Genomic DNA, 15,615 nt, shown 5'->3' on the forward strand with positions numbered 1-15,615 from the left:
AGCCCGCAGAAAGGGCGGCTATAAACGCGACTTTGTTCGCTCATCGATGGCTTAACACTCATGAAATTGCTGCCCCGCTCGTCGAAGCTCAAGCTCAAGCTCTGACGGCCCTCGATCGAGCCTCGTGTCATCCAGCTTGCCCCCGCACAAACTCGATTGTCACAGCACTGAGTCTCATCGAGTCGGTCAGGTAGATCGAAGCTGCCTTGGTGATCCGTTCGGACAAGCACAGAGGGTGAAGGAAGATCTTCGGCACCCCAAACCGAACAAGCTGCCCAGTGCGGGGGAGAGGTGCGGCGTTCGGTCGAGGGATGCGAAGTTTTCCGACGTCAGGCCTGTTTGCGGCGGCTGGATGGCAAGTCGCGTGGCGAAAGTTTGGAATTCGTCGAACCGGTAACCGGGTTGAGCAAATCGCCGTTTGGAGGGCGAAGCAAACAGAGCTTGCCACACTCGGCCTGTGCCTGTTTGCTTGCCCTCCCCCCGCATCAACGCTTCCTTCTCTTGTCGACATCCGATTCTACATATAACCACTTCATCTCATCTCACCACCGCTGAAGTCACGTCAACAGAGACTTCACAGCAGCAACGATGTCCAACGCACTCCGTCAAGCATTGCCAGCGCTGAAGCGCGCCGCCGCTCCGAGCGCCCGCACTCCGCTCGCAACTTCGTCCGTCGCAGCCCGCTCCTACGGCACCACCCCCGATACGGCCCCCGAGCAATACAAGATGACCAAGTTCAGCAAGTTCAACTGGGAAGATCCCATGTCGCTTTTCACGTCCCAACTCTCCGAAGACGAGATCGCCATCTCGCAAACCGCCCACGACTTTTGTCAAGAAACCCTGCAACCCAAAGTCACCGAGATGTATCGCAACGAGAGCTGGGATCCGACGATCCTTCCCTCGCTGGGCGAGCTCGGTTTGCTCGGGTCTACGATTGAGGGGTATGGATGTGCGGGGGTGAACAGCGTTTCCTACGGATTGATTGCGAGGGAGGTCGAGCGCGTCGATTCGGGGTATCGAAGTATCATGTCCGTCCAGTCCTCGCTGGTGATGGGACCGATCAATCAATTCGGCACGGAAGCGCAAAAGGAAAAGTACCTGCCTCGATTGGCTAAGGGTGAGCTGGTGGGCTGTTTTGGTCTGACCGAACCGAACCACGGTTCCGACCCCTCCTCCATGGAGACCACCGCCACCGACACGAGTGACGGCGAGATCGTGCTCAACGGTAGCAAGACGTGGATCTCCAACTCGCCCCACGCCGACGTGTTCGTCATCTGGGCCAAATGCAAGTGGGACAACAAGATTCGCGGTTTCATCGTTGAAAAAGGCACCAAGGGTCTCAGTGCACCTGCGATCAAGAACAAGCTCCAACTGCGTGCTTCGGTCACCGGCTCCATCTTCCTCGAAGACGTCCGTGTCAAGCGGGACGAATCGCTCCTCCCTCACGCGAGACCCGGTCTGGGTTCTCCCTTCGAATGTTTGAACTCGGCTAGGTATGGTATTAGCTGGGGCGCTATGGGTGCTTTGGAAGCATGCATCTCCGAAGCACGCCAGTACGCTTTGGACAGAAACCAATTCGGTCGGCCCATCGCAGCCTTCCAACTCATCCAGCAAAAACTCGCCGACGCATCCACCGAAGCCGCTCTGGGTTTGATGTGTTCCCTCCAACTCGGCCGCATGAAGGACACCGGAGAATGGTCCCCCGAAATGGTATCTCTCGCGAAGCGAAACAACTGCAACAAGGCCCTCCAACAATCCCGCAGTCTGTTGGACATCTTTGGTGGAAACGCCACCAGTGACGAGTACCACTGTGGAAGACACGTTCAGAATTTGCAAACGGTCAATACCTACGAGGGAAGTTACGGCATTCACACGTTGATCCTCGGAAAGGGCATCACGGGGCTGCAGGCTTTCGCCAACTAGATTTAATGGAATCGCATTACGGAACAGAAGAGCGTGTGTGTGGGATGTCAATCGGTACGTGGATTGCCCCGATACCAATAGGCATTGAGCGTGTTGAGCACCAAACTGGGCACCGTGCCGATCGTATTGAGCACCGTGACGCCAAAGGTGAGGTCTTCGGTCGAGATCTTCTTGCCCTTGAGCCATTTCAACGGTTTCTTCGAGCTCTCACCCGCCACCTTTTCCTCCGGAGTGTCGTTCTCGATGGCCTCCGTGGGAGGGTCGTGCGACGACGGCGAGGTCATCTCGATGTGCGCGCGCGGAAAACCGGGTCGCGGACTCAGCGTCGAGGGACGACGAGTGAAGGCGGCCGATTGGGGCATAGACGAGATCAGACGGTCGCGCTCCTCATCGGGTACCGGAGCGGGCGGGGAGTGCCAGTGCGAGATCGGCGGAGCGGTAGGCGGATGCAGATCGTGCGTCGCTTCCGCTGCTATCTCTTCGAGTCCTTCGGCGCTTGCAGGGGCCAGGCCACGCTTCTTCATCCGTCCTCCCATGGTCAAGCCATCGAGTCTGCTTGGTCCAGTGGGGAGATCCGGTGCGGCTGCAGCTGACGAAGCTTCGCCGTAGACAGAGTGACCAGCGGCGAAGCCATCTCGTGGCTGCGACTCCTCTCGCGCACCAAGCACGTAGCACGGCCTCTTGACCACCTTCGGCTTGCGGCGCTGCACCTCGTCCAGCGTGGTGTACGTCGCAAAGGCGCACAGCGTATCGCCCACCTTGGGCAACGGCTTGCTCTTCTCCGCCTCCATCCTTTCCTTCTGCTTACGATATTTGGCTTGGTTGTTGAGGAAGGAGCGAAGGCTGACGTAGTTCCACCCGATGGTGCTGGCGATGCCGATGCCGGATAGCATGATGACGAGGGGCCGCTTCCAGTCCTTAGGTGCCTCTAGGGCGGCGTTCTCGATGGCTTTGACTGCGGTAGATGCGGGCTGCGACTGACGTTTGAGGAGGGAGGAAGGTGTGATGGGCGAGTGGTGAGCAGTAGACTGTTGGCGAACCGACTGGCGCGGGGGAATGGGCGAAGTACGAGCACACAGGCTCATGATGGCCAGAGCCAGCAGGTAGACCAGGATACCCCTCATCGTCGGTGTTGCCTAGCAGAAGCTCGAAATCCGTTCGTGGTCCGAAATGCGAGCCAGCTTGTGGTAGGGAAAGCAGCGCAAATTGACCCTTTATAGCTCCCTTTGCTCGCTCCGAGTGCTCGCCCATCCGCTGAAGCAAGCTCTTGCTCCTGCTGTGTCCTGCTCCGAAGTGAGAACAATAGCATCCAGGCTCGGACGGTTTTACGCCTGGTCCGAGTAGACCCGACATGGACAACCGCTTGCGATAGGCTCGTCGTAATACTGAACCGAAGCATCGGAAGCCTAATGGTCGTTTGCCCACTCATTACTCCTATACGTAGACAATGACGAAAGGCTCCGAGATGAACTTTCCGCAGTAATCCTTCCTTTTGTCCGGCGGCTGGGTCGGCGGGGTGTCTGCCGTGCTGGCCGCAGCAAGATATCATCTGATCACTTCCGGTTGACAGCGCGATTGCGTGCTACATTGTCCGTGACGGCTGTTTCCGGGATTCAGTCGGTCCAATGAACTTGATTCCTCGCCCACCGATCCGCTACCAGCCTTCTCTTATGATACAGCAGCCTTTGATGTTTATACCTTCGGACAAAGCTCGCGTCGTCCACGATTGCCTCCTCGCTCGTACCGCTATCGTCTCTCGGATATGCCAGACCCTCGACAAACGCATTGGCCAATTCCTCGGATCGATCGTTGAGTTTGCTGGCCGACTGCGTCAAACCAAAGTGCAGAGCGGACGGGTTGAATCGCTTCTGTACCTCGTTGAGCTGCGCTTCTCTTGTCGCCCACTCGGCCTCTAGCGACTTTGCTCGGTCGAAGAGCTGCTGCGTCTCGGTGCGGAGCGCTTGGAGCGGCACCTGGCGCTCCATGTTGCGCGTCGCTTTGGCTTCGTTGGTGCGCAGCAGGTCGGCGTGCACGCGGTAGAGAGACTGGGCTTGAGGCAGCGAGTGGAAGAATGCTTCGAAGAAGGCTTGGTTCGGCGAGATGGACTCGGATGGTGGCTGCTGCGAGGAGGAGGGAGGTGCAAGCTGGGATGGGGGGACGTCGTCGTAGGCCAGCGCTTGAAGGTCCTGTCGCGAGAGAGAGGCGGTTTGCGGGAAGGCGGTGGTGAGACGCGTTTGAAGCGACGTCGAGGCTGGCGAATCGGTCATGGCGACGACTAGATTGACAGCTTGCTCTGTGCTAGCCAGTCAGTGACCTCGACTGTGGATGGTGAGCAGGCAAGAATGAGAGTTGTGACAGTTGCAGTCTTCGAGATGCGAGTTGCCCGTGCGTTGTGGAGAATTTTGGCTCGGCTTTCCGGTGTTAGACCTTTGTCAGATCTGTGCAAGGTTTGTGTCTGGCGGAGAGTGGAACCGGTGTCGGCTAAAGGAACCGGCTGAAAAGAAAGCGCATTTTCATGTGGGATTTCGGCTCGTTGCTCACGACTCCGCTTGACCACTTTCACCAACCCCGGTGCGTCCAACAGAGCAAGGGCGCAGACGGCTACTTTTTGGGCTCGCGGCATTCCGTTTTGATAGCCGTGTCGTCGCAGTCGTCTTACCCTTCGCTTCTGTCGAGCGCTGGCAGGATTTCAACATCCTTCTTCGTCCTGATCGACAGAGGCTCGGCTTGGTGCAGCCTTCGTTACGATACCCTTCAACAGCAACAGGAAGCGCCACCGCGATTCGAGTTCGAGCAGGACTACGACGGGTGTCTGATACACAGGACAACTCCGACACCTTCTCTTCCCCTACTGGCAGCTACGACCTCCATACAGCCCTGTGCGGATCCACGATGAAGGTCAAAGAGGCGCTCTACAATGCGCTCTTTGGACCGGACCGATCAGGCGCATCCACATCCTCTCAACCCACCACATCGCTCGCGCAGGCAGCGGCCCTGCTCCAGGTCCCACCAGACTCGCTCTCCGCCTTGTCGTCCCATTCGATCCACGCCTTGCAGAACCTGAAGCGGTACGTGCCGCGGGCGGGTTCGGAGCCGTGTCCGTCGTCGGTGCCTGCGTATCGGCGGGCGGCGGTGTTGCTGGGTCTCTTCGCGGGGCGCAATGGCGAGCTGTACGTCATCCTCTCCAAACGCTCCTCGCGGTTGCGCTCGCATGGGGGGGACACGGCGATACCCGGTGGTCGATTCGAGCCGACAGATCGCGATCTCGAGTTCACTGCTCGTCGCGAGGCGTTCGAAGAGACCGGTCTGCCCATCGACAGCACCAAGGCGGTCAAGTTGTGCGAGCTACCCCCCTTCTTGTCCGCCAACGAGCTGGTCGTTACCCCCTTCGTAGTCTTTCTTACGGACCACAGCATTCAACCCCACCTCAATCCGCGCGAGGTCGACAGCCTCTTCTCCCTCCCCCTCGTATCGTTTCTCTACCACAACCCACCACGTCCTCTCCGGCGCAGCTTGCACTTACCACCAACGCCAGATCCAGAAGCACTGCGTCACATGCCCGCCAACGAGGTCTCGGCGATATCCGATTGGCATACCTGCCGGGACATCCTCTGGCTTGGAGGACACCGCATTCGACGACACACCTTCTGGGACGAACGCAACCCCATCCGAGGCCTCACCTCCGACATCCTCATCCTCGCCGCCAACATCGCCTACGAGATGCACCCCCAATTTGTCGTCCGCAGCCCCGGCCAGCCGAGACAGACCGATTTGATAAACTTGGCCTTCAACAGCCCTCTGGCCGTCAAGAAGTTCAGGGTCAGGCCACGGATGCAGTTCCTCAAAACGCCGGACGCATTCAGCTTCAATAGGACCGAGAGGACGAATGACGAGCTGGAACAACCCCAGGACGAGAGGAGTGATTTTCAGCTTGCGCCGCCTATGGACGGGAAGGATGGGGGAAAAGAGGTGGCCAAGCCAAAGCTCTGAATATGTACTTTTAGCGTCACGGCCATGGATAGATATAATGTTTTGCATGTCGAACACGGATGCGATTGATGAGAGAGTGGGCTGTGGGGTCAGCGAGCGAGGAAGAGCCCAGACTGGACAAGGTCGAGCGAGAGGGCGTCAACGTGCTCGATACAGTCGTGCGCATGCGTACGCACGATGGAGTCGGTATCGCCGGCTTCCACGTAGGCAGCCACCTGCTTGAGTCGGTCCAGAAGCTGCGGTGGGAAGAGCAAGTCCTTCTTCTGCAGCCGCTCCGTCTTTGGCGCCTCCCCTTCGCCCGACGCAGCAACCGAAGGCAAGATTCCGCCTCCTGGAAGCCGCAGCGCCGAAAGCTTCTCCACCAACCTCCCTCCGCTTGCACTGCTATCCTGCTCTTCCAGCTGAAACCTCGTCCCGCGCACAAGCAGCGTGAGCAGCAGCATCGCAGCACGACGCAAATGCGCCACTTTCGCATCGCTAGTCGTTGCACTATCCAGCTTCTTCTGTTCCTCCGCTCTTTTCTGCTCCTTCTCCTCGTCGTTGGCATCCACGCGCTTGCCCTGTACATTCATCTTGACCGTCTCTTTGCCAGCATTCGGCCGGTGCACCATCTCGATCACCACAATGTCGATGCACACCTCGGCGAGCTGCCCCGCATATCCCTTTCTCGCCATCGCCATCGGTGCCGCTTCGATTACCGTGCCCAAGATTGAAACAAACGACGACCGCAACACATTCGGCAGCGCCCGATCGCGCAGCTTGACCAACAACGGCGGCACCACTGCATCGAAATGCGCAACCATCGCATCGCCACACCGCTGGATCACTTGGAGCAACGCTTCGCCCACCCGCAGCCGCTTTTCCACCTCCCGCGCCGCCAGGCCTTGCGATGCAAGCCCGTCATCCCGACCGATGTAGATGCCGACCAGGCGGGCGATGGGTTGGGCACCCCCGCTGGAGGTCAAAGCCGCAAGTCCTTGCACAGCGTTGAGGTAGAGGTAGGACTCTTCGTCCTCCACCGCGTGCAGGAAGATGTCCAGAATCGCGGGGATGAGCGCCGGATCGACCCTTACGACATGCTGCCCACCCGCCTTGGGGTCGTCCGATACCAGGCGACGCAGAAGAACCAAGCCGTGCGCGCGCACAGGCAGGATCGGATCTTGCAACAGCTTCAACGCTTCTTGGTACGTCTCTTGCGCCTGGGCGTAGGCAAGGGCTTTCGCCGAGGTCTCGCTCGTCGTCGTGGCGGGAGCGGGTGCAGTGGAGCGGAGGGAGTTGCGACGAGCCAGCAGGACCAGCTTGGCTTCCTTGGCGAGACCGCGGATCTCAGCGGAGGGGCTATCGAGCAGAGACTCGATCTTGTCCGCAATGACAAGGAGCATGGGCTGCGTCTCGCTGGAGAGTGAGGTGTCTGACTCGAGCAGCGAGAGGAGCAGGCTGAGCGCGGTCGTGACGAGCTCCTCTTCATCCTCGTCGTCTCCCGTTGGCTCATTGTCTTCTGCCGTTTTGGACGTGTTCGCTTCATTTCCTTCCTCCAGACTGGATATGCCAGCTTGTTGTTTGCCAGCCACGTCGAAGAGCGAGGGCATGGAGCCTGGCGGATTCGACGGCTTAGCCGAGATGAATGGTATCTCGGTGTTGTTTTCATCGTTTGGTGCAGCTTTGTCCTGCAGCATTTGTGGTGGTGCCTGGCGCTGGCTCGGTGATGAGAGGGAAAAGTCGATGAAAGCGAGCGTCGCAGGGACATCGCCTTGGAGCAGATCGGATCCAAATGCCTCTAGAAGCTGCAAGATCAGCTGCAGGTACAGCACCGACCTGGTCTCCGAGCCGGACTCATCCTCTGCTCCGACCACCTGCGCCCTCGAAGTCGCCTTTATCGCCATGTAGACGTTCAAGAAAGAGGGTAGCAGATGACGAGCCAGATCCTTACGATCTGCGCCCTTCAACAGCATCGCGAGCAGGCGTGGATCCGGCTGCAGACCCAGCTTGGCCGAGAGGTCTGGCGCGATCTTGGTCAGGTCGAGCTCGTTGTTGTCGCCTGTGCTGATCTGTTTGGCGAGTGCGGCTATGCTGAGGTCCTTGAGCAGTGTCGAGATGTCTTGGTCGTCCTGATCGGGCCGCTGACCATAGCGTACAGAGACGCCTTCCGGTTCCTCGCTCCAGAAGAAGTCACCTCGCGCGTTCTCGACATCTCCGTTGATCCGGTATCCGATACCCTTCTCGGCTGTTTGGACCGACTGGATGAGAGACTGAGCGCCGTGTTTGGCGTCGACAAGGCGCACCCACGTTTTGAGGAAGTTGGACACTTCAGCCTTGAGCCTGTCGGCGTGACCGCCAGACTCGAGCGATCTGACCTTGCCCTTGCCAGTGCCGCCTTGCTTAGCGTGGACGAAGTTGTACAGCGTCAGGAGCTGCGGTAAGATGGGCTCGAACAAGGTCGTGAAAAAAGTCGGCGAGGGTTCTGAGAAGAGCAAGAAGCTGGACAAGGTCGAGATGGCGCTTTCCAGATCCGCTGCTGACACTACGACTGTCGACGCGGACTGCGTCTCGGCAGACGACCTCGTCTGCTGCGTTTCCACCGCTGCTTGCATCGACGGACGGAACTTGGAGTAGACCCGATCGTGCATGGTCTGGGAGAAGAGTTTCGGGTGTCGTTCTGAGATTCGAGTGAGGACAAAGCCAGCCGCCCTCATTTGTTCCTGCGGCGGCGGAGTGATGTTCGAGGATGTGCTGAGATCGGGCGCCAGAATGTCGAGAAGGTTTGGCAGGATGATAGGCAGATACACGTCGATGGGCATGCCCTGTGGCGGCGTCAAGAGGAGCCGAGCACATTGCTCGAATCTTTTGAGCGAGTTGGTACCCGGTGCAGCGGTGCCTGTGCCTTCGTCTTTGCCGCCGAGCTCAGCGGTCTCGGCCGCGTCTGCACCGCCAAATGTGATGATGAAGAGCGAGCGCACCCCCTCGGATCGGAGAAGCTGAGCGCTCAACAGACGCGATGAGACCGCTTTGACGAAGGAAGGCGCGCCCAGCTTCGCATCCGAGTGCGCAATCACCGAGGACAGGGCAGACATGGCAGAGTGTGTTGACAGGAATCGAAGCAATTGCGTGGTTGCTGTCGACGTGCGCTTTTGAATCGCATCTTTGGCCGGTGTGGTCGTCGAAGGGGGCGCCGAGCTGATGCTAGGTCCGAAGCCCAACCGCAGAAGCGATGAGAGGTAGTCGACGATGCCAACGCGCAGCATGACCATGACAACGTCCGTTGGAGTAGAAGCAGTCCCGCGCGCTGCCGAGGTCTGACCTTGCGTGCTGAAGATGTCCATGAAGCTTTCGACCACGCTGAAAAGATCGGTCCGAGCCGTACAGAAAGCGTGCCTCGCCTGGGATCGTTCTCGCACTTCGGCGTCCTCGTCGATCTCTTGGAAGCGATTGTCGGGTGTAAGCTTGCTCGAACGAGCCTTGTCTTGAGCCGAAGAAAAGCTCTTTGGCGTCATTGAGAACAGAGACTGATCGAATGACTTGATGCGAGTCGAAAGAGCCCATTTGCAGGCTAGCGACTGCAAGGTCGTGACGAGCCTCACATCCTTAATGCCAAGCCCAACGTCTTCCGTAGCTTGAACACCTTTACGCTTGAAGCCTGACTGGCGGCCATCTTGCACGGCGACTCGCGAGCCGACATCCTTCTTCTTCTCAAGCAAGCCCGCATGGATGATGGAAAGCAGCCGCAGAGCTAGATCGCCTGTGGCCGCTTGAGGATCCGAGTGGAGCCGGAAGGACGAGAGCTCGGTGCAAGCGGCAATTGCGTGGCGCAGACGATCGCTCAATGTTGCGTTGAGAGCGTCTTGGTTCTGCTGCTGATGTTGAGCTCCGAGCTTGGTGCTCTTTGCGCTCTTTTGGATGCCGAGCTCGTCATCGTGAGCGCCTGTGAGGATGCTCGAAGCATGCAGCGCCTGGTTCAAGCTCTGGCGATATGAGACGTCAGAGCTGGATGCAGAGTCCGTCATGCCGAGCCCGTAGGTATCAAAGCCATCCTCTCAGCCTGGAGCGGATGTCGAGAGGGGGAATCTGGTTGACCTGATGGTGGTGGCCAGAAGGACAGCGACTCAGCATCGGAGTGCAAGCTGAAATGACAGGACCTTGTTTGGTTTCGGCGTGTTTCTGTGTTCTTCCTAGCGAGAGCAGACCCTGAACTGCCAAATTCGCCGTTGAGCGCCAAACAAAAAAAGCGCAGCGGTGGAGGCTGAGCGAGCGAGCGGGAAGTGAGCTTAACAGTCGATAGAGGACCATAACTGCATAGCCGGAAGCTGATGCTTGTGACAGGCCACAGAGTATCGACATCAAGCAAGAGACGCTCAGACGTTCGAGTGTGGATAACCAAAAGGACATAATCGAAGGTGATTTGACCGGAACTGAGCAAAGGGAGCTGGGCTTGGCATGCATACTGGGGTAGTAGAGCCACGACGATGAAGCGGGATCAATCTGCTCAAATGACGCACGGATTCTTGGCTTTGAAACGCTCACAGCCGACGTTGAATGGCGAAAGCCTCTGTCAAGCATCCATCAGACTGCTGAGCACCTCAGCATGACCAGCTCACACCCATGAGACAAGCCGAGCCGCTTCCGCACAGCTGGCGCGCATCTTCTATCCGCCACCTTCGGCCGATGTCAATCATGGCACAGTCAGGCTTGCCGCAGGAGATCAGGTATGCATGCTTAGATAGAGTCGAGTCTCAAAAGGGTGTGATGTACAGTGTCGGTGGTGTGGCTCCTCGTGTCTTGCAAAGGACCTCGGTTCGAAGCCAGGTGAAGCGAGGGAGCATGGTCCTTCCATCAGTATCCATGAATGGCTGGAGGGAGGTCTAGCTTTGGAGCTGTCTTTCCAGTGAGAGGAGTTCGCTGCATCGACACGAGGAAGTTCTATCTTCGTCCTCTCGACCGCGCTTAGAGGTTAGAAAGAACGGCCTGGGTGAACTCGTGGGTCTTGGACTTGCCGCCCATGTCGGCGGTTCGCACCTTGCCGTCCTGGATGACCTTGTACACCGACTCGGCGATCTGGTTGGCCTGTGTGTCGAGGCCGAGGTGACGCAGCATCATGGTAGCACTGAGGATCATGGCAGCCGGGTTGGCGGCGTTGGTGCCCATAATGTCCTTGGCGACGTGACGGCAACCGGGCTCGTAGAGCGCAAACTCACGGCCAATGTTGCAGCCTGGCACAGTACCGGGACCGCCGACGAGCGCAGCACCGATGTTGGAGACAATGTTGCCGTACAAGTTGGGCATGACCATGACGTCGAACTGCTGGGGCTTGGAGACGAGCTGCATCGAGGTGTTGTCGACAATCATGTCGTTCGAGGTGATGCCGCTCGACTTGTACTCCTCGGCAACCTTGCGGAATGTGTTGAGGAAGAGACCGTCACCGAGCTTCATGATGTTGGCCTTGTGGACGCAGGTGACACGCTTGCGGCCGTTCTTGAGCGCAAAGTCGAATGCGAAGCGCGAGATACGCTCAGCCTTGGCGCGCGTCGAGACCTTGAGCGACTCGACGACACCGGGGTAGGAGGAGTGTTCGAGACCCGAGTACTCGCCCTCGGTGTTCTCACGGATGATGGCAAAGTCGACGTCCTTGTGGCGGGTGGGGTAGCCGGGGAGCGACTTGCAGATGACGAGCGAGGCGTAGATGTCGAGCTGCTGGCGCATGGCGACGTTCCACGAGTTGTGAGAGCCGGTCTCGATGGGGGTGAAGAGGATGCCCTTGAGGCCGACCTTGTTGCGCTTGAGCGACTCCATGGCCTCCTTGAAGAGCGACTCGGAGCCGTGGGTCTCGCCGGAGACGTTGAACTGCTCCCACTCGACGGGGACGTTCATGACCTCGAAGATCTCCTTGACCGAATCGGTGATCTCGACACCGACACCATCACCGGGAATGAGGGTGACGGTGTAGACACCGCCGTACTTGGTGGGGCCCTTGGAGATCTTTGGTGTGCCGGCAGCGAGCGTGGTAGCCGGTCGGAGGACCTGAGGCAGGTTGGGGAGGACGAGGCCGGACTTGGTGGCCTGCTTGAGGGCGGGGGCGGCAGCCCTGTTGAGCTGTCGGAGAGAGTTCATGTTGATGGTATGATGCTGCGCAGGCGGTGATGGAGGAGAGCAGCGATGTAGGGCGAGCGGATGAGATGAAGTTAGAAAGGTGGTGGAGATTCGATCAGAACGAATGGCAGCAGCAGCATAGCAGCAGCAGCAGCAGCGGTCGGCGCGGATCACTCACGACGCAAACGAGAAAAAGAAGGAAAAGCTCGAAACACACACAGACTTGCACAGAGCGCCAAAATCCCCGAAAAGATAGCGATACGAGCCTGTCCAACGACGACGCACGGAGCCCAGACTCGATGGAATTTTTGCTTTTCCTTTTCGAAAAATCGGGAAAAAGGGCTGGAAATTCATCAACGAGCATCAAGTTTGAAGAAGAGCCTCAACATCAACGAGCCTGCCTGCCGCTCTCTCAGATCTTCTCAATTCGCGTCAGGTTTAGAACTCAACTTCTAAATGTCAAACAAAATTACCGCCAGAAATCGCTTTTTCTCTCAACCTGGAACTCCCCGCGATGGTTGCGAGCTTCAAGCTGCCGTGTGACTTTCTGAGCTGACCATCGACGAAGCGATTCACATATTGCTTGAGCTCGTTGACGTTGAAGAGGAACAGATTCGTAAGGCGAGGACGACTTCGAGGAAATCCGTCAGAGTAGAATGGACAAAGGGCTGCTCGGAGAAATCCGTGTCTTGCTTTTTGCGCAGGCAAAACGGTATTGACCGGCGTTGGTGACCAAGTCGCCGCCCACTCGCCGTCGTCGCCGTCCTCGTCGCCGTTGCATCCGGCCAATCTGATACTGCACAATCTCGTCCGTCAGCTCCGTTGTGATCCGCCCAATCCAATCCATTATGCCAGCGAGACTGCAGTGAGCATCGGGCCGTTCTTGCTGCAGATCATCGTGACACCGCCAGGCTGACATTGGCTACGCGCTGCAAGGGTACAGACCACCGGATGCTCGCTTCCAGCAGAAAAAAAAGTTTCAGCTGGCTGCAGGGCCATGTCTTCGGTTACGACGGAGATCACGGCGTCGCGACGCGTGGCTGGACACCAGGACAAGCACGCTGACGATCCCGCTTCTCCTGTCTGCTGATGGCGCTTGTTCTCGTCTTCGGCGTATGGCGGCTTATGACCAGCACCATACTCAGAAGCGCAAGATACTGCATTGGCCGGTGTGCGGAGGGCCTTCTCTTGGTCCATCGTCTGCGTTGGCTCTGTCCCAGCTCGGAAAACGCCGTCCGAGTTGATCCGCAGAGAGAAATTTCTCTTGGCCCGAAATTCCACGACGTCCAGACCCTTTTTGTTTCTTCTCAGCTGCACCGTGCACGCGAAGCTGCACCGAGAAAACAAAGTTCGAACTTCTCTTTCTCCAAAAGAGACCCTGCCTTGCCCTCTGCTCGCCAGCACCGAGACCGAGGACCGACAGAGCCGTTCGTGCGTCGGAACCATGCTGCCGCTCCTGTACCACCTGAACAGCTTTTGATCCCTTTGATGACCCGTCCGACATGGCCGCTTTGGTCCTTCGCCAAATTACAGTTGCGAGCTCGATCAAGACATAGATTGTACGCTCGTCTGTGCGTGGCTTGATGAATAACTTGTGCCACTTTTTGGCTGCGTGACATCACCTATCGCGGGGCAACAGCAAACGTTGGTTTCACGCTTTCCAAGCCGAGATAAGGGTCGAAGGCTGGCCCTGCAGAAAAATGATGCAAAAAACAGGAGAAAAAAAGCAGAAATCTAGGAAAAAGGGAAAAAAAAGAAAGAAATTGACCGCGTTTCGTGAGCGCAAGGCCTTGAGTTGCTTCGCGTCGACTTAAGCCCTTAATCCGAAACGACGAAAAAGCAGCGCAAAAAACGCAGGAGCATCATCAACTCTCGTCGGCTGCTTGTGCGTCTGCGTCTCTGCGATCAAGTCGAAAGGCCATTCCATCAAATCTTCTTCCTCACCACGTCTCCACACTCACTCCTATCCATCTTCGTCCTCAGGTGCCCCTCCCGACGTCGTCCTTGTCACAGCACGTATCGTCGCTGGTATCGACTTCAGCCCTTCCTCAACAGCGCGGTCATCCACCCCGTCTATTCTAACACAGAACAACCATGTTCGCCGCACCCGCCTTCCGATCGGCCAGCTCGTCGCTGGCCAAGCGCCCCACCATCGCCTCGTCAGCGCTCAAGCTCAACAAGATGTCGGTCCGAGGTCTCGCCATGCCCGTCACCAACGCTCCCACCTCGGCTTACAACAAGCAGAAGGGCTCCGACGGCAAGTACACCGTCACCATGATCCCCGGTGACGGTATCGGTCCCGAGGTGTCCAACGCGGTCAAGGAGATCTACCACGCTGCCAACGTGCCCATCAAGTGGGAGGAGGTGTCGGTGGCCCCCTTCATCAAGGATGGCAAGCAGACCATCCCCGAGGAGTCGATCGTCTCGATCAAGAAGAACACCGTCGCACTTAAAGGTCCTCTCGCTACGCCCATCGGCAAGGGTCACGTCTCGCTCAACTTGACCCTTCGACGAACCTTCCACCTCTTTGCCAACGTTCGACCATGCAAGTCGATCGAGGGTTTCAAGACTGCCTACGACAACGTCGACACTGTGCTCATCCGTGAAAACACCGAGGGCGAGTACTCGGGTATTGAGCACGAGATTGTGGATGGTGTTGTTCAGTCGATCAAGCTGATCACGTACGAGGCATCGGAGCGAGTTGCTCGTTACGCATTCCACCACGCCGAGCAGAACGGTCGCAACAAGGTTACTGCTGTTCACAAGGCGCCCATCATGCGCATGTCGGACGGCATGTTCCTGCACGCCTGTCGTCAGGTTGCCAAGGAGTACCCTCACATTGCTTACGACGAGGACCTGCTCGACCGCGCGTGCCTGCGCATCGTCCAGGATCCAGCACCGTACGCCGACCGCGTCATGGTGATGCCCAACCTGTACGGCGACATTCTCTCGGACATGTGCGCCGGCCTCATCGGCGGTCTCGGCCTCACCCCCTCGGGCAACATCGGCAAGGACGCATCGATCTTCGAGGCCGTCCACGGTTCCGCCCCCGATATTGCCGGTCAAGACAAGGCCAACCCCACCGCCCTGCTCCTCTCGTCCATCATGATGCTCCGACACATGTCTCTGTTCGACAAGGCCGACCAGATCGAGAACGCCATCTTCAAGACCATCGCTAGCGGCGAGAGGACCGGTGATCTTGGTGGAAAGCTCGGTACTCGTGCCTTCACCGACAAGATCATCTCGCGCTTGTAAGCCAACACTCAGTGCGGAGGCAAAGCATCACAATCAAGACACCGCAGGTTGATTTGAGAATGCGTCTTTTGCGCCTCTCGTCGTGATACTCCTCGACCAAAAACGTGGCCACACATGCAAGGATCTTCACATTTTGTAAATCATCTTTCCTCTCTTTCGTTCAAGACCATATGCAAATCACCCCGGTCTCGGCTGACACTTGCCTGTGCAGTCGTGCCGCGTGTGCACAGTCTTGAGTGGTGAAGCAGTATGCTGCGTCGAGCTCTTTGAGCCTTCTGATGACCTCGATTGCGTCCAACGGTCGACATGCTGGACAAGAGAAGAGGAGTTTCAGTGCTTGCGAAGGACATGCATACCCCGGCAAGG

General features: G+C 57.9%; 7 protein-coding genes across 7 annotated transcripts; 3 read left to right on the top strand and 4 right to left on the bottom strand.

Moving 5' to 3' along the window:
- Positions 1 to 588: 588 nt before the first annotated feature.
- Positions 589 to 1,923, top strand: PSEUBRA_003951 (Acyl-CoA oxidase/dehydrogenase, central domain protein; the record flags this gene model as incomplete). The annotated part of the gene is made up of 1 exon (XM_016437539.1): positions 589 to 1,923. The coding sequence occupies one exon, from the start codon at positions 589 to 591 to the stop codon at positions 1,921 to 1,923; it is 1,335 nt and encodes a 444-aa protein (XP_016291080.1).
- Positions 1,924 to 1,970: 47 nt separating this feature from the next.
- On the bottom strand, positions 1,971 to 3,047 carry PSEUBRA_003952 (uncharacterized protein; the record flags this gene model as incomplete). Its single annotated transcript, XM_016437573.1, has 1 exon — positions 1,971 to 3,047. The coding sequence occupies one exon, from the start codon at positions 3,045 to 3,047 to the stop codon at positions 1,971 to 1,973; it is 1,077 nt and encodes a 358-aa protein (XP_016291081.1).
- A 489-nt stretch (positions 3,048 to 3,536) lies between these two features.
- On the bottom strand, positions 3,537 to 4,190 carry PSEUBRA_003953 (Modifier of rudimentary, Modr; the record flags this gene model as incomplete). The annotated part of the gene is made up of 1 exon (XM_016437569.2): positions 3,537 to 4,190. One exon carries the CDS (start codon positions 4,188 to 4,190, stop codon positions 3,537 to 3,539), a length of 654 nt encoding a protein of 217 aa, XP_016291082.2.
- A 625-nt stretch (positions 4,191 to 4,815) lies between these two features.
- Positions 4,816 to 5,913, top strand: PSEUBRA_003954 (NUDIX hydrolase domain protein; the record flags this gene model as incomplete). The annotated part of the gene is made up of 1 exon (XM_016437540.1): positions 4,816 to 5,913. One exon carries the CDS (start codon positions 4,816 to 4,818, stop codon positions 5,911 to 5,913), a length of 1,098 nt encoding a protein of 365 aa, XP_016291083.1.
- Positions 5,914 to 6,002: 89 nt separating this feature from the next.
- PSEUBRA_003955 (protein of unknown function DUF2435) lies at positions 6,003 to 9,914 on the bottom strand (the record flags this gene model as incomplete). The annotated part of the gene is made up of 1 exon (XM_016437566.2): positions 6,003 to 9,914. The coding sequence occupies one exon, from the start codon at positions 9,912 to 9,914 to the stop codon at positions 6,003 to 6,005; it is 3,912 nt and encodes a 1,303-aa protein (XP_016291084.2).
- Positions 9,915 to 10,851: 937 nt separating this feature from the next.
- PSEUBRA_003956 (Isopropylmalate dehydrogenase-like domain protein) lies at positions 10,852 to 12,015 on the bottom strand (the record flags this gene model as incomplete). The annotated part of the gene is made up of 1 exon (XM_016437561.1): positions 10,852 to 12,015. One exon carries the CDS (start codon positions 12,013 to 12,015, stop codon positions 10,852 to 10,854), a length of 1,164 nt encoding a protein of 387 aa, XP_016291085.1.
- Positions 12,016 to 14,088: 2,073 nt separating this feature from the next.
- Positions 14,089 to 15,249, top strand: PSEUBRA_003957 (Isopropylmalate dehydrogenase-like domain protein; the record flags this gene model as incomplete). Its single annotated transcript, XM_016437543.1, has 1 exon — positions 14,089 to 15,249. The coding sequence occupies one exon, from the start codon at positions 14,089 to 14,091 to the stop codon at positions 15,247 to 15,249; it is 1,161 nt and encodes a 386-aa protein (XP_016291086.1).
- Between the last annotated feature and the right edge of the window lie 366 nt (positions 15,250 to 15,615).

This window comes from Kalmanozyma brasiliensis (genome assembly GCF_000497045.1).
Source record: "Kalmanozyma brasiliensis GHG001 unplaced genomic scaffold PSEUBRA_SCAF3, whole genome shotgun sequence".
In the NCBI taxonomy this organism is placed as follows: Eukaryota; Fungi; Basidiomycota; class Ustilaginomycetes; order Ustilaginales; genus Kalmanozyma; species Kalmanozyma brasiliensis.